The following is a 25,866-nucleotide window of genomic DNA, read 5'->3' as shown; positions in this document are numbered from 1 at the left end:
GACAGACACATGGAGACTGATATACAGACTGATATACAGACTCATAGACAGACACATGGAGACTGATATACAGACTGATATACAGACACATGGAGACTGATATACAGACTGATATACAGACTGATAGACAGACACATGGAGACTGATATACAGACTGATATACAGACACGGGGAGACTGATATACAGACTGATATACAGACTGATAGACAGACTGATAGACAGACTGATAGACAGACACATGGAGACTGATATACAGACTGATAGACAGACACATGGAGACTGATATACAGACTGATATACAGACTGATATACAGACACATAGAGACTGATATACAGACTGATAGACAGTCACATGGAGACTGATATACAGACTGATATACAGACTGATATACAGATACATGGAGACTGATATACAGACTGATATACAGACTGATGGACAGACACATGGAGACTGATATACAGACTGATATACAGACTGATATACAGATACATGGAGACTGATATACAGACTGATATACAGACTGATGGACAGACACATGGAGACTGATATACAGACTGATATACAGACTGATATACAGATACATGGAGACTGATATACAGACTGATATACAGACTGATAGACAGACACATGGAGACTGATATACAGACTGATAGACAGACTGATAGACAGACTGATAGACAGACTGATAGACAGACTGATAGACAGACTGATAGACAGACACATGGAGACTGATATACAGACTGATAGACAGACACATGGAGACTGATATACAGACACATGGAGACTGATATACAGACTGATATACAGACACATGGAGACTGATATACAGACTGATATACAGACTGATAGACAGACACATGGAGACTGATATACAGACTGATAGACAGACACATGGAGACTGATATACAGACTGATATACAGACACATGGAGACTGATATACAGACTGATAGACAGACACATGGAGACTGATATACAGACTGATATACAGACTCATAGACAGACACATGGAGACTGATATACAGACTGATATACAGACACATGGAGACTGATATACAGACTGATATACAGACTGATAGACAGACACATGGAGACTGATATACAGACTGATATACAGACACGGGGAGACTGATATACAGACTGATATACAGACTGATAGACAGACTGATAGACAGACTGATAGACAGACACATGGAGACTGATATACAGACTGATAGACAGACACATGGAGACTGATATACAGACTGATATACAGACTGATATACAGACACATAGAGACTGATATACAGACTGATAGACAGACACATGGAGACTTATATACAGACTGATAGACAGACACATGGAGACTGATATACAGACTGATATACAGACACATGGAGACTGACATACAGACACATGGAGACTGATATACAGCCTGATAGACAGACTGATATACAGACTGATATACAGACACTTGGAGACTGATATACAGACTGATATACAGACTGATACACAGACTGATACACAGACTGATATACAGACTGATATACAGACACTTGGAGACTGATATACAGACTGATATACAGACTGATATACAGACACTTGGAGACTGATAGACAGACTGATATACAGACTGATATACAGACTGATATACAGACACTTGGAGACTGATAGACAGACTGATATACAGACTGATAGACAGACTGATATACAGACTGATATACAGGCACTTGGAGACTGATATACAGACTGATATACAGACTGATATACAGACACTTGGAGACTGATATACAGACTGATATACAGACACATGGAGGCTGATATATAGACTGATATACAGACTGATATACAGACTGATATACAGACTGATAGACAGACACATGGAGACTGATATACAGACTGATATACAGACACATGGAGGCTGATATATAGACTGATATACAGACTGATATACAGACTGATATACAGACACATAGAGACTGATATACAGACTGATATACAGACACATGGAGGCTGATATATAGACTGATATACAGACTGATATACAGACTGATATACAGACACATAGAGACTGATATACAGACTGATATACAGACACATAGAGACTGATATACAGACTGATATACAGACACATGGAGACTGATATACAGACTGATAGACAGACACATGGAGACTGATATACAGACTGATAGACAGACTGATAGACAGACTGATAGACAGACACTTGGAGACTGATATACAGACTGATATACAGACACATGGAGACTGATATACAGACTGATATACAGACACACGGAGACTGATATACAGACTGATATACAGACTGATAGACAGACACATGGAGACTGATATACAGACACCTGGAGACTGATATACAGACTGATAGACAGACACATGGCGACTGATAGACAGACACGTGGAGACTGATATACAGACTGATAGACAGACACATAGAGACTGATATACAGACTGATAGACAGACACGTGGAGACTGATATACAGACTGATATACAGACTGATATACAGACTGATAGACAGACTGATAGACAGACACATGGCGACTGATAGACAGACACATGGAGACTGATGTGGAGGGTTGATAGAGACAGAGAGACTGATGTGGAGGGTTGAGTGGATAGAGACAGAGAGGGAGAGAGGGGGAGATGTCTACCTGAGTGTACTGAGTGTTTCTTCATAGTTAATGTCTGCTGGACTGAGAGCTGCTATCATCGCTGTCCTGGAGTTACCACCTGACACAGAGAGACAGGTTTATATACCACATAGACACCCCCTCTATCCATCCTCTGTCCTGGAGTTACCATAGAGACAGAGAGACAGGTTTATATACCACATAGACACCCCCCTCCATCCATCCTCTGTCCTGGAGTTACCATAGAGACAGAGAGACAGGTTTATATATCACATAGACCCCCCCTCCATCCATCCTCTGTCCTGGAGTTACCATAGAGACAGAGAGACAGGTTTATATATCACATAGACCCCCCCTCCATCCATCCTCTGTCCTGGAGTTACCATAGAGACAGAGAGACAGGTTTATATATCACATAGACCCCCCCTCCATCCATCCTCTGTCCTGGAGTTACCATAGACACAGATAAATGTCCAGCAGGACTCTCACCTAGGTTCTCTTTCAGTAGCCAGGTGAGGACCGAGTCTCTGTAGGGGATGAAGTCGGACTTCCTCTTCTTACTGCTCTGCATTTCAGCCAGAGCAGAGATGACCTTCCCCAGCGTGGTGAGAGACTTGTTGATGTTGGCTCCTTCCTTCAACCTCAAGCCCTTTGCCCCCGACGAGTCGGCTCTCTCACTACCAGCTAGGTCCACCAGACTCACCTTACTGACCTGGAGAGAATAACATGGTTAATACCTAACCCCTGACCTGTAACCCCTGACCTGTAGGTCCACCAGACTCACCTCGAGTTACATTCCTACCAGCCCCCCCCCCCCTCCTCATCACCAGAGTTACATTCATACCAGCCCCCCCCCTCCTCATCACCAGAGTTACATTCATACCAGCCCCCCCTCCTCATCACCAGAGTTACATTCATACCAGCCCCCCCCTCCTCATCACCAGAGTTACATTCATACCAGCCCCCCCCTCCTCATCACCAGTTACATTCATACCAGCCCCCCCCCCTCCTCATCACCAGAGTTACATTCATACCAGCCCCCCCCCCTCCTCATCACCAGAGTTACATTCATACCAGCCCCCCCCCCTCCTCATCACCAGAGTTACATTCCTACCAGCCCCCCCTCCTCATCACCAGAGTTACATTCATACCAGCCCCCCCCCTCCTCATCACCAGAGTTACATTCATACCAGCCCCCCCTCCTCATCACCAGAGTTACATTCATACCAGCCCCCCCCCTCCTCATCACCAGAGTTACATTCATACCAGCCCCCCCCTCCTCATCACCAGTTACATTCATACCAGCCCCCCCCCCCTCCTCATCACCAGAGTTACATTCATACCAGCCCCCCCCCCCTCCTCATCACCAGAGTTACATTCATACCAGCCCCCCCCCCCTCCTCATCACCAGAGTTACATTCATACCAGCCCCCCCCCCCTCCTCATCACCAGAGTTACATTCATACCAGCCCCCCCCCCTCCTCATCACCAGAGTTACATTCATACCAGCCCCCCCCTCCTCATCACCAGTTACATTCATACCAGCCCCCCCCCCCTCCTCATCACCAGAGTTACATTCATACCAGCCCCCCCCCCCCTCCTCATCACCAGAGTTACATTCATACCAGCCCCCCCCCCCCTCCTCATCACCAGAGTTACATTCATACCAGCCCCCCCCCCCCTCCTCATCACCAGAGTTACATTCATACCAGCCCCCCCCCCCTCCTCATCGCCAGAGTTACATTCATACCAGCCCCCCCCCCTCCTCATCACCAGAGTTACATTCCTACCAGCCCCCCCCCCCCCTCCTCATCACCAGAGTTACATTCATACCAGCCCCCCCCCCCTCCTCATCACCAGAGTTACATTCATACCAGCCCCCCCCCCCCCCCCTCATCACCAGAGTTACATTCATACCAGCCCCCCCCCCTCCTCATCACCAGAGTTACATTCATACCAGCCCCCCCCCCTCCTCATCACCAGAGTTACATTCATACCAGCCCCCCCCCCCTCCTCATCACCAGAGTTACATTCATACCAGCCCCCCCCCCCTCCTCATCACCAGAGTTACATTCATACCAGCCCCCCCCCCCCCTCCTCATCACCAGAGTTACATTCATACCAGCCCCCCCCCCTCCTCATCACCAGAGTTACATTCATACCAGCCCCCCCCCTCCTCATCACCAGAGTTACATTCCTACCAGCCCCCCCCCCCCTCCTCATCACCAGAGTTACATTCCTACCAGCCCCCCCCCCCTCCTCATCACCAGAGTTACATTCATACCAGCCCCCCCCCCCTCCTCATCACCAGAGTTACATTCATACCAGCCCCCCCCCCCTCCTCATCACCAGAGTTACATTCATACCAGCCCCCCCCCCCTCCTCATCACCAGAGTTACATTCATACCAGCCCCCCCCCCTCCTCATCACCAGAGTTACATTCATACCAGCCCCCCCCCCTACTACCTTCTCCGTGTCCAGGGAGGTGTTGGTCTCTTTGTTTCACACACACACACACACCTAACACACCCTGTCTGTCTGACAACCAATACTGTATTATTATAGTGTGTTTACCTTCTCCGTGTCCAGGCTGGTGAGTTGGTCTCTTCGTTTCTGTGTGAACACGATGGTGAAGACGGCGTGGGAACGACTAGACGTCTCATTCATATTTGTTGCTGCCACCGTCCTGAAATCAATACCAATCAATCAATATATCAATCAACAAGAAATCCCTCATTGAACACACACACACCCCACCGTCCTGAAATCAATACCAATCAATCAATATATCAATCAACAAGAAATCCCTCATTTAACACACACCCCACCGTCCTGAAATCAATACCAATCAATCAATATATCAATCAACAAGAAATCCCTCATTGAACACACACACACCCCACCGTCCTGAAATCAATAACACAACTACTTAATATACCAATCAGTCAACTAGTTAATATACCAATCAGTCAGTCAACTAGTTAATATACCAATCAGTCAGTCAACTAGTTAATATACCAATCAGTCAACTAGTTAATATACCAATCAGTCAGTCAACTAGTTAATATACCAATCAGTCAGTCAACTAGTTAATATACCAATCAGTCAGTCAACTAGTTAATATATCAATCAGTCAGTCAACTAGTTAATATACCAATCAGTCAACTAGTTAATATACCAATCAGTCAGTCAACTAGATAATATACCAATCAGTCAGTCAACTAGTTAATATATCAATCAGTCAACTAGTTAATATACCAATCAGTCAACTAATTAATATACCAATCAGTCAGTCAACTAGTTAATATATCAATCAGTCAGTCAACTAGTTAATATACCAATCAGTCAACTAGTTAATATACCAATCAGTCAGTCAACTAGATAATATACCAATCAGTCAGTCAACTAGTTAATATACCAATCAGTCAACTAGTTAATATACCAATCAGTCAACTAATTAATATACCAATCAGTCAGTCAACTAGTTAATATATCAATCAGGCAGTCAACTAGTTAATATACCAATCAGTCAACTAGTTAATATACCAATCAGTCAGTCAACTAGTTAATATACCAATCAGTCAACTAGTTAATATACCAATCAGTCAGTCAACTAGTTAATATATCAATCAGTCAGTCAACTAGTTAATATACCAATCAGTCAGTCAACTAGTTAATATACCAATCAGTCAGTCAACTAGATAATATACCAATCAGTCAGTCAACTAGTTAATATACCAATCAGTCAAGTAGTTAACATACCAGTCAGTCAACTAGTTAACATACCAATCAGTCAGTCAACTAGTTAATATACCAATCAGTCAAGTAGTTAACATACCAGTCAGTCAACTAGTTAACATACCAATCAGTCAGTCAACTAGTTAATATACCAATCAGTCAGTCAACTAGTTAATATAGCAAACAATCTGCTTTCCTCAATCTATAGTAAGTAACCTGATCTGAGCCAGAATGGCTCCTGTTTCTGTAGTAATAGTATAGTATATATAGTAGCCTGATCTGAGCCAGAATGGCTCCTGTTTCTGTAGTAATAGTATAGTATATATAGTAGCCTGATCTGAGCCAGAATGGCTCCTGTTTCTGTAGCAATAGTATAGTATATGTAGTAGCCTGATCTGAGCCAGAATGGCTCCTGTTTCTGTAGTAATAGTATAGTATATATAGTAGCCTGATCTGAGCCAGAATGGCTCCTGTTTCTGTAGTAATAGTATATATAGTAGCCTGATCTGAGCCAGAATGGCTCCTGTTTCTGTAGTAATAGTATAGTATATATAGTAGCCTGATCTGAGCCAGAATGGCTCCTGTTACTGTAGTAATAGTATAGTATATATAGTAGCCTGATCTGAGCCAGAATGGTTCCTGCTTCTGTAGTGAGACAGCTTGATGTACAGTACACCCCCTGGACAGGACACTAGTCTATCTCCTGTTACTGTAGTGAGACAGCTTGATGTACCAGGACAACCCCTGGACAGGACACTAGTCTATATCCTGTTTCTGTAGTGAGACAGCTTGATGTACAGTACACCCCCTGGACAGGACACTAGTCTATCTCCTGTTTCTGTAGTGAGACAGCTTGATGTACAGTACACCCCCTGGACAGGACACTAGTCTATCTCCTGTTTCTGTAGTGAGACAGCTTGATGTACAGTACACCCCCTGGACAGGACACTAGTCTATCTCCTGTTTCTGTAGTGAGACAGCTTGATGTACAGTACACCCCCTGGACAGGACACTAGTCTATCTCCTGTTTCTGTAGTGAGACAGCTTGATGTACAGTACACCCCCTGGACAGGACACTAGTCTATATCCTGTTACTGTAGTGAGACAGCTTGATGTACAGTACACCCCCTGGACAGGACACTAGTCTATCTCCTGTTTCTGTAGTGAGACAGCTTGATGTACAGTACACCCCCTGGACAGGACACTAGTCTATCTCCTGTTTCTGTAGTGAGACAGCTTGATGTACAGGACACCCCCTGGACAGGACACTAGTCCATCTCCTGAATCTATCTTGTAATGCCGCATGCCAAGCAGAGAGGCATAAACCGGGATCGAACCCCTAACCCCTAACCTCTAACCACAAGGCCACTGAATTGGTATAATGATCCATCTACACACCATGTCCTGTCCCACACACCCACACACACCGTTCCCTCACCTAGCTTTGTTTCCACAGTCCATTAGGTCCTGAATGTCATTGTATCCGGTTACAGCCAGTTTAGACAGATCTTCAACGTACGGTCCCATTATAGGGTGCTCCCTAACACGGAGTGTACCCTTCGATTTAGGGTTCAACAGGTCACGCACCCTCTCACAGTAGATCTCCATGTAGGACACCTGTAACAGAGTACAGACTAGTGAGGTGTGGAAGGGCAGAAGTGAAGGTCACTTAAAGGGCTTACTCCAAGGAAAGGAAAGAAGGGAGTCTAGAAGTGTGGAAGGGCAGAAGTGAAGGTCACTTAAAGGGCTTACTCCAAGGAAAGGAAAGAAGGGAGTCTAGAAGTGTGGGTGGCATACCTCCACTGAGAAGGAGAGATCAGGATCTGTGTTCCCAACTGTCCTCTTAAACAAATCCTCACACAGCTGGAGAGAGAGGGGATGGGGGGGAGAGATGGAGAGAGAGAGAGAGAGAGAGAGAGAGAGAGAGAGAGGGATGGGGAGAGATGGAGAGAGAGGGGATGGGGGGGAGAGATGGAGAGAGGGATGGGGAGAGATGGAGAGAGGGATGGAGAGAGAGCGGGATGGGGGGGAGAGATGGAGAGAGGGATGGGGGGGATGGAGAGAGAGATGGGGAGAGAGCAGGATGGGGAGAGAGAGAGAGAGAGAGAGAGAGAGAGAGAGAGAGAGAGGGATGGGGAGAGAGATGGAGAGAGAGAGAGAGGGATGGAGAGAGAGATGGGGAGAGAGAGAGAGAGAGAGAGAGAGAGAGAGAGAGAGAGAGAGAGAGAGAGAGAGAGAGAGAGAGAGAGAGAGAGAGAGAGAGAGAGAGAGAGAGAGAGAGGGAGAGAGAGAGAGGGATGAAGAGAGAGAGAGATGGGGAGAGAGATGGAGAGAGAGAGAGGGATGGGGAGAGAGATGGAGAGAGAGAGCAGGATGGGGAGAGAGATGGAGAGAGAGAGCGGGATGGGGGGGAGAGATGGAGAGAGAGAGAGAGGGATGGAGAGAGAGATGGGGAGAGAGATGGAGAGAGAGAGAGAGGGATGGAGAGAGAGATGGGGAGAGAGATGGAGAGAGAGAGAGAGAGAGAGAGAGAGAGAGAGAGAGAGAGAGAGAGAGAGAGAGAGAGAGAGAGAGAGAGAGAGGGATGAAGAGAGAGAGAGAGGGATGGGGAGAGAGATGGAGAGAGAGAGAGAGGGATGGGGAGAGAGATGGAGAGAGAGAGCGGGATGGGGAGAGAGATGGAGAGAGAGAGCGGGATGGGGGGGAGAGATGGAGAGAGAGAGAGAGAGAGAGAGGGATGGAGAGAGAGATGGGGAGAGAGCGGGATGGGGAGAGAGATGGAGAGGGAGAGAAAGATCACAATATAAACCATTTACAATAAATGGGTTTAATTCAATTCAGTTTAGGTTGCTGTTTAAATGACTGTGAGGATGGTATATCAGAGGGATGATATGGATGTATCAGAGGTCAGAGGTCAGTTACCTGTGGAATGATCCCCTCCTGTCCCTCTTCCTGCCGTCCCATCATGGTGTAACTCTTCCCTGCTCCTGGAAACAAAACAAACAGCAGGTAGACAGATCAATACGTCATGAGTTTATCTACAGCAAGACAGATCAATATATCATGAGTAGTATCTATAGATAGATCAATATATCATGAGTAGTATCTAAAGACAGACAGATCAATATATCATGAGTTTATCTACAGATAGACAGATCAATAATATCATGAGTAGTATCTATAGATAGATCAATATATCATGAGTAGTATCTATAGATAGACAGATCAATATATCATGAGTAGTATCTACAGATAGACAGATCAATATATCATGAGTAGTATCTATAGATAGATCAATATATCATGAGTAGTATCTATAGATAGACAGATCAATATATCATGAGTAGTATCTACAGATAGATCAATATATCATGAGTAGTATCTATAGATAGATAGATCAATATAGCATGAGTAGTATCTACAGACAGATCAATATATCATGAGTAGTATCTACAGATAGATCAATATATCATGAGTAGTATCTATAGATAGATAGATCAATATAGCATGAGTAGTATCTATAGATAGATCAATATATCATGAGTAGTATCTACAGATAGACAGATCAATATATCATGAGTAGTATCTACAGATAGACAGATCAATATATCATGAGTAGTATCTACAGATAGATCAATATATCATGAGTTTATCTACAGATAGATCAATATATCATGAGTTTATCAACAGATAGATCAATATATCATGAGTAATATCTATAGATAGATCAATATATCATGAGTAGTATCTATAGATAGATCAATATATCATGAGTAGTATCTATAGATAGATCAATATATCATGAGTAATATCTACAGATAGATCAATATATCATGAGCAGTATCTACAGATAGACAGATCAATATATCATGAGTAGTATCTATAGATAGATCAATATATCATGAGTAGTATCTACAGATAGACAGATCAATATATCATGAGTAGTATCTACAGATAGACAGATCAATATATCATGAGTAGTATCTACAGATAGATCAATATATCATGAGTAGTATCTATAGATAGATCAATATATCATGAGTAATATCTATAGATAGATCAATATATCATGAGTAGTATCTACAGATAGACAGATCAATATATCATGAGTAGTATCTATAGATAGACAGATCAATATATCATGAGTAGTATCTACAGATAGATCAATATATCATGAGTAGTATCTACAGATAGATCAATATATCATGAGTTTATCTACAGATAGATCAATATATCATGAGTTTATCAACAGATAGATCAATATATCATGAGTTTATCTACAGATAGATCAATATATCATGGGTAGTATCTATAGATAGATCAATATATCATGAGTAATATCTATAGATAGATCAATATATCATGAGTAGTATCTACAGATAGATCAATATATCATGAGTAGTATCTACAGATAGATCAATATATCATGAGTTTATCTACAGATAGATCAATATATCATGAGTTTATCAACAGATAGATCAATATATCATGAGTTTATCTACAGATAGATCAATATATCATGGGTAGTATCTATAGATAGATCAATATATCATGAGTAATATCTATAGATAGATCAATATATCATGAGTAGTATCTACAGATAGATCAATATATCATGAGTAGTATCTACAGATAGATCAATATATCATGAGTAGTATCTATAGATAGACAGATCAATATATCATGAGTAGTATCTACAGATAGACAGATCAATATATCATGAGTAGTATCTACAGATAGATCAATATATCATGAGTAGTATCTATAGATAGACAGATCAATATATCATGAATAGTATCTACAGATAGACAGATCAATATATCATGAGTAGTATCTACAGATAGACAGATCAATATATCATGAGTAGTATCTATAGATAGATCAATATATCATGAGTAGTATCTATAGACAGATCAATATATCATGAGTAGTATCTACAGATAGACAGATCAATATATCATGAGTAGTATCTATAGATAGATAGATCAATATATCATGAGTAGTATCTATAGATAGATCAATATATCATGAGTAGTATCTACAGATAGATCAATATATCATGAGTAGTATCTATAGATAGATAGATCAATATATCATGAGTAGTATCTACAGATAGACAGATCAATATATCATGAGCAGTATCTACAGATAGACAGATCAATATATCATGAGTAGTATCTATAGATAGATCAATATATCATGAGTAGTATCTATAGACAGACAGATCAATATATCATGAGTAGTATCTATAGATAGACAGATCAATATATCATGAGTAGTATCTACAGATAGACAGATCAATATATCATGAGTAGTATCTATAGATAGATCAATATATCATGAGTAGTATCTATAGACAGACAGATCAATATATCATGAGTAGTATCTATAGATAGACAGATCAATATATCATGAGTAGTATCTACAGATAGACAGATCAATATATCATGAGTAGTATCTATAGATAGATCAATATATCATGAGTAGTATCTATAGATAGATCAATATATCATGAGTTTATCTATAGATAGACAGATCAATATATCATGAGTAGTATCTATAGATAGATCAATATATCATGAGTAGTATCTATAGACAGACAGATCAATATATCATGAGTAGTATCTATAGATAGACAGATCAATATATCATGAGTAGTATCTATAGATAGATCAATATATCATGAGTAGTATCTACAGATAGATCAATATATCATGAGTAGTATCTATAGACAGACAGATCAATATATCATGAGTAGTATCTATAGATAGATCAATATATCATGAGTAGTATCTACAGATAGACAGATCAATATATCATGAGTAGTATCTACAGATAGACAGATCAATATATCATGAGTAGTATCTATAGATAGATCAATATATCATGAGTAGTATCTATAGATAGATCAATATATCATGAGTAGTATCTATAGATAGATAGATCAATATATCATGAGTAGTATCTACAGATAGACAGATCAATATATCATGAGTAGTATCTACAGATAGACAGATCAATATATCATGAGTAGTATCTATAGATAGATCAATATATCATGAGTAGTATCTATAGATAGATCAATATATCATGAGTAGTATCTATAGATAGACAGATCAATATATCATGAGTAGTATCTATAGATAGATCAATATATCATGAGTAGTATCTATAGATAGACAGATCAATATATCATGAGTAGTATCTATAGACAGATCAATATATCATGAGTAGTATCTATAGATAGATCAATATATCATGAGTAGTATCTATAGATAGATAGATCAATATATCATGAGTAGTATCTACAGATAGACAGATCAATATATCATGAGTAGTATCTATAGATAGACAGATCAATATATCATGAGTAGTATCTATAGATAGATCAATATATCATGAGTAGTATCTACAGATAGATCAATATATCATGAGTAGTATCTATAGATAGACAGATCAATATATCATGAGTAGTATCTATAGATAGATCAATATATCATGAGTAGTATCTACAGATAGATCAATATATCATGAGTTTATCTATAGATAGATCAATATATCATGAGTAGTATCTATAGATAGATCAATATATCATGAGTTTATCTATAGATAGATCAATATATCATGAGTAGTATCTACAGATAGATCAATATATCATGAGTTTATCTATAGATAGATCAATATATCATGAGTAGTATCTACAGATAGATCAATATATCATGAGTTTATCTATAGATAGATCAATATATCATGAGTAGTATCTACAGATAGATCAATATATCATGAGTTTATCTATAGATAGATCAATATATCATGAGTTTATCTATAGATAGATCAATATATCATGAGTAGTATCTATAGATAGATAGATCAATATATCATGAGTAGTATCTATAGATAGATCAATATATCATGAGTAGTATCTATAGATAGATCAATATATCATGAGCAATATCTACAGATAGACAGATCAATATATCATGAGTAGTATCTATAGACAGATCAATATATCATGAGTAGTATCTATAGATAGATCAATATATCATGAGTAGTATCTACAGATAGATCAATATATCATGAGTAGTATCTATAGATAGACAGATCAATATATCATGAGTAGTATCTACAGATAGACAGATCAATATATCATGAGTAGTATCTACAGATAGATCAATATATCATGAGTAGTATCTATAGATAGATAGATCAATATATCATGAGTAATATCTATAGATAGATCAATATATCATGAGTAGTATCTACAGATAGACAGATCAATATATCATGAGTAGTATCTATAGATAGACAGATCAATATATCATGAGTAGTATCTACAGATAGACAGATCAATATATCATGAGTAGTATCTACAGATAGATCAATATATCATGAGTTTATCTACAGATAGATCAATATATCATGAGTTTATCAACAGATAGATCAATATATCATGAGTTTATCTACAGATAGATCAATATATCATGGGTAGTATCTATAGATAGATCAATATATCATGAGTAATATCTATAGATAGATCAATATATCATGAGTAGTATCTACAGATAGATCAATATATCATGAGTAGTATCTACAGATAGATCAATATATCATGAGTTTATCTACAGATAGATCAATATATCATGAGTTTATCAACAGATAGATCAATATATCATGAGTTTATCTACAGATAGATCAATATATCATGGGTAGTATCTATAGATAGATCAATATATCATGAGTAATATCTATAGATAGATCAATATATCATGAGTAGTATCTACAGATAGATCAATATATCATGAGTAGTATCTACAGATAGATCAATATATCATGAGTAGTATCTATAGATAGACAGATCAATATATCATGAGTAGTATCTACAGATAGACAGATCAATATATCATGAGTAGTATCTACAGATAGATCAATATATCATGAGTAGTATCTATAGATAGACAGATCAATATATCATGAATAGTATCTACAGATAGACAGATCAATATATCATGAGTAGTATCTACAGATAGACAGATCAATATATCATGAGTAGTATCTATAGATAGATCAATATATCATGAGTAGTATCTATAGACAGATCAATATATCATGAGTAGTATCTACAGATAGACAGATCAATATATCATGAGTAGTATCTATAGATAGATAGATCAATATATCATGAGTAGTATCTATAGATAGATCAATATATCATGAGTAGTATCTACAGATAGATCAATATATCATGAGTAGTATCTATAGATAGATAGATCAATATATCATGAGTAGTATCTACAGATAGACAGATCAATATATCATGAGCAGTATCTACAGATAGACAGATCAATATATCATGAGTAGTATCTATAGATAGATCAATATATCATGAGTAGTATCTATAGACAGACAGATCAATATATCATGAGTAGTATCTATAGATAGACAGATCAATATATCATGAGTAGTATCTACAGATAGACAGATCAATATATCATGAGTAGTATCTATAGATAGATCAATATATCATGAGTAGTATCTATAGACAGACAGATCAATATATCATGAGTAGTATCTATAGATAGACAGATCAATATATCATGAGTAGTATCTACAGATAGACAGATCAATATATCATGAGTAATATCTACAGATAGATCAATATATCATGAGTAGTATCTATAGATAGACAGATCAATATATCATGAGTAGTATCTACAGATAGACAGATCAATATATCATGAGTAGTATCTACAGATAGATCAATATATCATGAGTAGTATCTATAGATAGACAGATCAATATATCATGAGTAGTATCTATAGATAGATCAATATATCATGAGTAGTATCTATAGACAGACAGATCAATATATCATGAGTAGTATCTATAGATAGACAGATCAATATATCATGAGTAGTATCTATAGATAGATCAATATATCATGAGTAGTATCTACAGATAGATCAATATATCATGAGTAGTATCTATAGACAGACAGATCAATATATCATGAGTAGTATCTATAGATAGATCAATATATCATGAGTAGTATCTACAGATAGACAGATCAATATATCATGAGTAGTATCTACAGATAGACAGATCAATATATCATGAGTAGTATCTATAGATAGATCAATATATCATGAGTAGTATCTATAGATAGATCAATATATCATGAGTAGTATCTATAGATAGATAGATCAATATATCATGAGTAGTATCTACAGATAGACAGATCAATATATCATGAGTAGTATCTACAGATAGACAGATCAATATATCATGAGTAGTATCTATAGATAGATCAATATATCATGAGTAGTATCTATAGATAGATCAATATATCATGAGTAGTATCTATAGATAGACAGATCAATATATCATGAGTAGTATCTATAGATAGATCAATATATCATGAGTAGTATCTATAGATAGACAGATCAATATATCATGAGTAGTATCTATAGACAGATCAATATATCATGAGTAGTATCTATAGATAGATCAATATATCATGAGTAGTATCTATAGATAGATCAATATATCATGAGTAGTATCTATAGATAGATAGATCAATATATCATGAGTAGTATCTACAGATAGACAGATCAATATATCATGAGTAGTATCTATAGATAGACAGATCAATATATCATGAGTAGTATCTATAGATAGATCAATATATCATGAGTAGTATCTACAGATAGATCAATATATCATGAGTAGTATCTATAGATAGACAGATCAATATATCATGAGTAGTATCTATAGATAGATCAATATATCATGAGTAGTATCTACAGATAGATCAATATATCATGAGTTTATCTATAGATAGATCAATATATCATGAGTAGTATCTATAGATAGATCAATATATCATGAGTTTATCTATAGATAGATCAATATATCATGAGTAGTATCTACAGATAGATCAATATATCATGAGTTTATCTATAGATAGATCAATATATCATGAGTAGTATCTACAGATAGATCAATATATCATGAGTTTATCTATAGATAGATCAATATATCATGAGTAGTATCTACAGATAGATCAATATATCATGAGTTTATCTATAGATAGATCAATATATCATGAGTTTATCTATAGATAGATCAATATATCATGAGTAGTATCTATAGATAGATAGATCAATATATCATGAGTAGTATCTATAGATAGATCAATATATCATGAGTAGTATCTATAGATAGATCAATATATCATGAGCAATATCTACAGATAGACAGATCAATATATCATGAGTAGTATCTATAGACAGATCAATATATCATGAGTAGTATCTATAGATAGATCAATATATCATGAGTAGTATCTACAGATAGATCAATATATCATGAGTAGTATCTATAGATAGACAGATCAATATATCATGAGTAGTATCTACAGATAGACAGATCAATATATCATGAGTAGTATCTACAGATAGATCAATATATCATGAGTAGTATCTATAGATAGATAGATCAATATATCATGAGTAGTATCTACAGATAGACAGATCAATATATCATGAGTAGTATCTACAGATAGACAGATCAATATATCATGAGTAGTATCTACAGATAGATCAATATATCATGAGTAGTATCTACAGATAGACAGATCAATATATCATGAGTTTATCTACAGATAGATCAATATATCATGGGTTTATCTACAGATAGATCAATATATCATGGGTTTATCTACAGATAGATCAATATATCATGAGTTTATCTACAGATAGATCAATATATCATGGGTTTATCTACAGATAGATCAATATATCATGGGTAGTATCTATAGATAGATCAATATATCATGAGTAGTATCTATAGATAGATAGATCAATATATCATGAGTAGTATCTACAGATAGACAGATCAATATATCATGAGTAGTATCTATAGATAGACAGATCAATATATCATGAGTAGTATCTATAGATAGATCAATATATCATGAGTAGTATCTACAGATAGATCAATATATCATGAGTAGTATCTATAGATAGACAGATCAATATATCATGAGTAGTATCTATAGATAGATCAATATATCATGAGTAGTATCTACAGATAGATCAATATATCATGAGTTTATCTATAGATAGATCAATATATCATGAGTAGTATCTATAGATAGATCAATATATCATGAGTTTATCTATAGATAGATCAATATATCATGAGTAGTATCTACAGATAGATCAATATATCATGAGTTTATCTATAGATAGATCAATATATCATGAGTAGTATCTACAGATAGATCAATATATCATGAGTTTATCTATAGATAGATCAATATATCATGAGTAGTATCTACAGATAGATCAATATATCATGAGTTTATCTATAGATAGATCAATATATCATGAGTTTATCTATAGATAGATCAATATATCATGAGTAGTATCTATAGATAGATAGATCAATATATCATGAGTAGTATCTATAGATAGATCAATATATCATGAGTAGTATCTATAGATAGATCAATATATCATGAGCAATATCTACAGATAGACAGATCAATATATCATGAGTAGTATCTATAGACAGATCAATATATCATGAGTAGTATCTATAGATAGATCAATATATCATGAGTAGTATCTACAGATAGATCAATATATCATGAGTAGTATCTATAGATAGACAGATCAATATATCATGAGTAGTATCTACAGATAGACAGATCAATATATCATGAGTAGTATCTACAGATAGATCAATATATCATGAGTAGTATCTATAGATAGATAGATCAATATATCATGAGTAATATCTATAGATAGATCAATATATCATGAGTAGTATCTACAGATAGACAGATCAATATATCATGAGTAGTATCTATAGATAGACAGATCAATATATCATGAGTAGTATCTACAGATAGACAGATCAATATATCATGAGTAGTATCTACAGATAGATCAATATATCATGAGTTTATCTACAGATAGATCAATATATCATGAGTTTATCAACAGATAGATCAATATATCATGAGTTTATCTACAGATAGATCAATATATCATGGGTAGTATCTATAGATAGATCAATATATCATGAGTAATATCTATAGATAGATCAATATATCATGAGTAGTATCTACAGATAGATCAATATATCATGAGTAGTATCTACAGATAGATCAATATATCATGAGTTTATCTACAGATAGATCAATATATCATGAGTTTATCAACAGATAGATCAATATATCATGAGTTTATCTACAGATAGATCAATATATCATGGGTAGTATCTATAGATAGATCAATATATCATGAGTAATATCTATAGATAGATCAATATATCATGAGTAGTATCTACAGATAGATCAATATATCATGAGTAGTATCTACAGATAGATCAATATATCATGAGTAGTATCTATAGATAGACAGATCAATATATCATGAGTAGTATCTACAGATAGACAGATCAATATATCATGAGTAGTATCTACAGATAGATCAATATATCATGAGTAGTATCTATAGATAGACAGATCAATATATCATGAATAGTATCTACAGATAGACAGATCAATATATCATGAGTAGTATCTACAGATAGACAGATCAATATATCATGAGTAGTATCTATAGATAGATCAATATATCATGAGTAGTATCTATAGACAGATCAATATATCATGAGTAGTATCTACAGATAGACAGATCAATATATCATGAGTAGTATCTATAGATAGATAGATCAATATATCATGAGTAGTATCTATAGATAGATCAATATATCATGAGTAGTATCTACAGATAGATCAATATATCATGAGTAGTATCTATAGATAGATAGATCAATATATCATGAGTAGTATCTACAGATAGACAGATCAATATATCATGAGCAGTATCTACAGATAGACAGATCAATATATCATGAGTAGTATCTATAGATAGATCAATATATCATGAGTAGTATCTATAGACAGACAGATCAATATATCATGAGTAGTATCTATAGATAGACAGATCAATATATCATGAGTAGTATCTACAGATAGACAGATCAATATATCATGAGTAGTATCTATAGATAGATCAATATATCATGAGTAGTATCTATAGACAGACAGATCAATATATCATGAGTAGTATCTATAGATAGACAGATCAATATATCATGAGTAGTATCTACAGATAGACAGATCAATATATCATGAGTAATATCTACAGATAGATCAATATATCATGAGTAGTATCTATAGATAGACAGATCAATATATCATGAGTAGTATCTACAGATAGACAGATCAATATATCATGAGTAGTATCTACAGATAGATCAATATATCATGAGTAGTATCTATAGATAGACAGATCAATATATCATGAGTAGTATCTATAGATAGATCAATATATCATGAGTAGTATCTATAGACAGACAGATCAATATATCATGAGTAGTATCTATAGATAGACAGATCAATATATCATGAGTAGTATCTATAGATAGATCAATATATCATGAGTAGTATCTACAGATAGATCAATATATCATGAGTAGTATCTATAGACAGACAGATCAATATATCATGAGTAGTATCTATAGATAGATCAATATATCATGAGTAGTATCTACAGATAGACAGATCAATATATCATGAGTAGTATCTACAGATAGACAGATCAATATATCATGAGTAGTATCTATAGATAGATCAATATATCATGAGTAGTATCTATAGATAGATCAATATATCATGAGTAGTATCTATAGATAGATAGATCAATATATCATGAGTAGTATCTACAGATAGACAGATCAATATATCATGAGTAGTATCTACAGATAGACAGATCAATATATCATGAGTAGTATCTATAGATAGATCAATATATCATGAGTAGTATCTATAGATAGATCAATATATCATGAGTAGTATCTATAGATAGACAGATCAATATATCATGAGTAGTATCTATAGATAGATCAATATATCATGAGTAGTATCTATAGATAGACAGATCAATATATCATGAGTAGTATCTATAGACAGATCAATATATCATGAGTAGTATCTATAGATAGATCAATATATCATGAGTAGTATCTATAGATAGATCAATATATCATGAGTAGTATCTATAGATAGATAGATCAATATATCATGAGTAGTATCTACAGATAGACAGATCAATATATCATGAGTAGTATCTATAGATAGACAGATCAATATATCATGAGTAGTATCTATAGATAGATCAATATATCATGAGTAGTATCTACAGATAGATCAATATATCATGAGTAGTATCTATAGATAGACAGATCAATATATCATGAGTAGTATCTATAGATAGATCAATATATCATGAGTAGTATCTACAGATAGATCAATATATCATGAGTTTATCTATAGATAGATCAATATATCATGAGTAGTATCTATAGATAGATCAATATATCATGAGTTTATCTATAGATAGATCAATATATCATGAGTAGTATCTACAGATAGATCAATATATCATGAGTTTATCTATAGATAGATCAATATATCATGAGTAGTATCTACAGATAGATCAATATATCATGAGTTTATCTATAGATAGATCAATATATCATGAGTAGTATCTACAGATAGATCAATATATCATGAGTTTATCTATAGATAGATCAATATATCATGAGTTTATCTATAGATAGATCAATATATCATGAGTAGTATCTATAGATAGATAGATCAATATATCATGAGTAGTATCTATAGATAGATCAATATATCATGAGTAGTATCTATAGATAGATCAATATATCATGAGCAATATCTACAGATAGACAGATCAATATATCATGAGTAGTATCTATAGACAGATCAATATATCATGAGTAGTATCTATAGATAGATCAATATATCATGAGTAGTATCTACAGATAGATCAATATATCATGAGTAGTATCTATAGATAGACAGATCAATATATCATGAGTAGTATCTACAGATAGACAGATCAATATATCATGAGTAGTATCTACAGATAGATCAATATATCATGAGTAGTATCTATAGATAGATAGATCAATATATCATGAGTAGTATCTACAGATAGACAGATCAATATATCATGAGTAGTATCTACAGATAGACAGATCAATATATCATGAGTAGTATCTACAGATAGATCAATATATCATGAGTAGTATCTACAGATAGACAGATCAATATATCATGAGTTTATCTACAGATAGATCAATATATCATGGGTTTATCTACAGATAGATCAATATATCATGGGTTTATCTACAGATAGATCAATATATCATGAGTTTATCTACAGATAGATCAATATATCATGGGTTTATCTACAGATAGATCAATATATCATGGGTTTATCTACAGATAGATCAATATATCATGAGTTTATCAACAGACAGATCAATATATCATGAGTAGTATCAACAGATAGCTAGATGGGTGAACCAACCTGTCTGTCCGTAGGCGAAGATACAGACATTGTATCCTTCAAAAGCATGAAGCAGCATCTCCTCGCCAATGTCCTTATAGACTTGTCTCTGGGAGGCAAATCTCTCATCCTCCGCCTGGGGAGATAGGACACAACATGGTCGCACAGTTACCAGATTTACTATGAAGAAGAGAGAAACTGTGGGTCCTTGGGCTCACTGAGAGAGAATCTCACCGTGGTGTGTGACCAGTAAGAGTAGTCGAAGGTGAAACTCTTGCCTTCGTTCTTGGGCTGTTTGGGGTTGGAGATGCCTGAAGAGGAGAGACACGCGTTAGTACACACACACAGTAGTACACACACCATCAACATACACCCTCTAACCCCCTAGCTCAGACCCTCAACATACACCCTCTAACCCCCTAGCTCAGACCCTCAACATACACCCTCTAACCCCCTAGCTCAGACCCTCAACATACACCCTCTAACCCCCTAGCTCAGACCTCAGACCCTCAACATACACCCTCTAACCCCCTAGCTCAGACCCTCAACATACACCCTCTAACCCCCTAGCTCAGACCCTCAACATACACCCTCTAACCCCCTAGCTCAGACCCTCAACATACACCCTCTAACCCCCTAGCTCAGACCCTCAACATACACCCTCTAACCCCCTAGCTCAGACCCTCAACATACACCCTCTAACCCCCTAGCTCAGACCCTCAACATACACCCTCTAACCCCCTAGCTCAGACCCTCAACATACACCCTCTAACCCCCTAGCTCAGACCCTCAACATACACCCTCTAACCCCCTAGCTCAGACCCTCAACATACACCCTCTAACCCCCTAGCTCAGACCCTCAACATACACCCTCTAACCCCCTAGCTCAGACCCTCAACATACACCCTCTAACCCCCTAGCTCAGACCCTCAACATACACCCTCTAACCCCCTAGCTCAGACCCTCAACATACACCCTCTAACCCCCTTCAAACTGAACGTGCAAAATAACAGACTCTAGGGTCACATGACTGGCACAGGAATTCTGGGATTGCTACTGAGGCCTGTTCCCTGGGACGCATATGAGACACACACACACACACACACACACACACACACACACACACACACACACACACACACACACACACACACACACACACACACACACACACACACACACACACACACACACACACACACACACATTTATTTATAGGCTCAGAGGAGTGTGCTTTGCTGTGATCTCTGGCACACTGATGCAACATAGAGAGCCCGATTCACTCAGCCTCACGTTACGTAATAACCTGTTGGAGATTTTCAGACATATTGTCTGAGCTGGGTGGAAAGTTGAATGTTCAAACACCTTCCGAGAATAACGTACAACCAATCACCATGAAGGGAAGTGAAGGAGTGTACCCTACAGAGAGAAGGGAAGTGAAGGAGTGTACCCTACAGAGAGAAGGGAAGTGAAGGAGTGTACCCTACAGAGAGAAGGGAAGTGAAGGAGTGTACCCTACAGAGAGAAGGGGAGTGAAGGAGTGTACCCTACAGAGAGAAGGGGAGTGAAGGAGTGTACCCTGCAGAGAGAAGGGGAGTGAAGGAGTGTACCCTACAGAGAGAAGGGGAGTGAAGGAGTGTACCCTACAGAGAGAAGGGGAGTGAAGGAGTGTACCCTACAGAGAGAAGGGAAGTGAAGGAGTGTACCCTACAGAGAGAAGGGGAGTGAAGGAGTGTACCCTACAGAGAGAAGGGGAGTGAAGGAGTGTACCCTACAGAGAGAAGGGAAGTGAAGGAGTGTACCCTACAGAGAGAAGGGAAGTGAAGGAGTGTACCCTACAGAGAGAAGGGGAGTGAAGGAGTGTACAGACTCACATTAAACATCTACAATCCAAAGTTAAATCTAGAATCGGCTTCCTATTTCGCAACAAAGCATCCTTCACTCACGCTGCCAAACACACCCTCGTAAAACTGACCATCCTACCGATCCTCGACTTCGGCGATGTCATTTACAAAATAGCCTCCAACACTCTACTCAGCAAATTGGATGCAGTCTATCACAGTGCCATCCGTTTTGTCACCAAAGCTCCATATACCACCCACCACTGCGACCTGTATGCTCTCGTTGGCTGGCTCTCGCTTCATATTCATCACTAAACCCACTGGCTCCAGATCATCTACAAGTCTCTGCGAGGTAAAGCCCCGCCTTATCTCAGCTCACTGGTCACCATAACAACACCCACCCATAGCAGTTGGAGTTTTATTTCCCTCACTAACTTTAAACATCAGCTATCTGAGCAGCTAACCGATCGCTGCAGCTGTACTCAGCCCATCTGTAAATAGCCCAATCTACCTACCTCATCCCCTTACTGTTTTTATTTACTTTTCTTTTCTCCTCCTTTGCACCCCAGTATCTCTACTTGCACATCTATCATTCCAGTGTTTAATTGCTATATTGTAATTATTTCGCCTCCATGGCCTATTTATTGCCTTTACCTCCCTTATCTTACCTTATTTGCACACAATGTATATAGACTTTTTCTATTGTGTTATTGACTGTATGTTTGTTTTACTCCATGTGTAACTCTGTGTTGTTGTATGTGTCACACTGCTTTGCTTTATCTTGGCCAGGTCGCAATTGTAAATGAGAACTTGTTCTCAACTAGCCTAACTGGTTAAATAAAGGTGAAATAAATATAAATTTAAAAAAAATGTAAACATGAAGAGAGCCATGTTACTATGGACTAAACCATCTCCCCCTCTAGAGGTGGGTATTCTGGACTAGATCATCTCCCTCTCGAGAGGGGGTATTCTGGACTAGACCATCTCCGTCTCTCTAGAGGGGGGTATTCTGGACCAGACCATCTCCCTCTCTCTAGAGGGGGTATTCTGGACTAGACCATCTCCGTCTCTCTAGAGGGGGGTATTCTGGACTAGACCATCTCCGTCTCTCTAGAGGGGGTATTCTGGACTAGATCATCTCCCTCTCTCTAGAGGGAGGTATTCTGGACTAGACCATCTCTCCCTCTCTAGAGGGGAATATTCTGGACTAGACCATCTCCGTCTCTAGAGGGGGGACGGGGTATTCTGAACTAAAAATGTAAACATGAAGAGAGCCATGTTACTATGGACTAAACCATCTCCCTCTCTAGAGGGAGGTATTCTGGACTAGACCATCTCTCCCTCTCTAGAGGGGAATATTCTGGACTAGACCATCTCCGTCTCTCTAGAGGGGGGTATTCTGGACTAGACCATATCTCCCTCTCTAGAGGGGAATATTCTGGACTAGACCATCTCTCCCTCTCTAGAGGGGGGTATTCTGGACAAGACCCTCTCCCTCTCTAGAGGGGGGTATTCTGGACTAGACCATCTCCGTCTCTCTAGAGGGGGTATTCTGGACTAGACCATCTCCGTCTCTCTAGAGGGGGGTATTCTGGACCAGACCATCTCCCTCTCTCTAGAGGGGGTATTCTGGACTAGACCATCTCCGTCTCTCTAGAGGGGGGTATTCTGGACTAGACCATCTCCGTCTCTCTAGAGGGGGTATTCTGGACTAGATCATATCTCCCTCTCTAGAGGGGGGTATTCTGGACTAGACCATCTCCGTCTCTCTAGAGGGGGGTATTCTGGACCAGACCATCTCCCTCTCTCTAGAGGGGGTATTCTGGACTAGACCATCTCCGTCTCTCTAGAGGGGGGTATTCTGGACTAGACCATCTCCGTCTCTCTAGAGGGGGGTATTCTGGACTAGATCATATCTCCCTCTCTAGAGGGGGGTATTCTGGACTAGACCATCTCCGTCTCTCTAGAGGGGGTATTCTGGACTAGATCATATCTCCCTCTCTAGAGGGGGGTATTCTGGACTAGACCATCTCCGTCTCTCTAGAGGGGGTATTCTGGACTAGATCATATCTCCCTCTCTAGAGGGGGGTATTCTGGACTAGACCATCTCCGTCTCTCTAGAGGGGGTATTCTGGACTAGATCATATCTCCCTCTCTAGAGGGGGGTATTCTGGACCAGACCATCTCTCTCTCTCTAGAGGGGGGT

The 25,866-nt window shown here is 37.4% G+C and overlaps 1 protein-coding gene across 1 annotated transcript in view; it reads right to left on the bottom strand.

Annotated features, from left to right (window-relative positions):
* LOC139561923 (kinesin-like protein KIF1C) overlaps positions 1-25,866 on the bottom strand; it is a 79,432-nt gene that overhangs the window by 36,611 nt on the left and 16,955 nt on the right. The window contains exons 3-10 of the mRNA XM_071379357.1: positions 22,054-22,130; positions 21,841-21,955; positions 9,290-9,354; positions 8,165-8,230; positions 7,806-7,984; positions 5,204-5,315; positions 3,119-3,341; positions 2,651-2,729 (exon numbers count right to left, since the gene is read on the bottom strand). Coding sequence (XP_071235458.1) covers positions 2,651-2,729; positions 3,119-3,341; positions 5,204-5,315; positions 7,806-7,984; positions 8,165-8,230; positions 9,290-9,354; positions 21,841-21,955; positions 22,054-22,130 — 916 coding nt within the window. The remainder of the gene's footprint in view (positions 1-2,650; positions 2,730-3,118; positions 3,342-5,203; positions 5,316-7,805; positions 7,985-8,164; positions 8,231-9,289; positions 9,355-21,840; positions 21,956-22,053; positions 22,131-25,866) is intronic.

The sequence above is a fragment of the Salvelinus alpinus genome, chromosome 31 (assembly GCF_045679555.1).
Source record: "Salvelinus alpinus chromosome 31, SLU_Salpinus.1, whole genome shotgun sequence".
NCBI lineage: Eukaryota > Metazoa > Chordata > Actinopteri > Salmoniformes > Salmonidae > Salvelinus > Salvelinus alpinus.
Note: the sequence above shows the minus strand (reverse complement) of the source record. Positions and strands in the feature narration are given on the sequence as shown.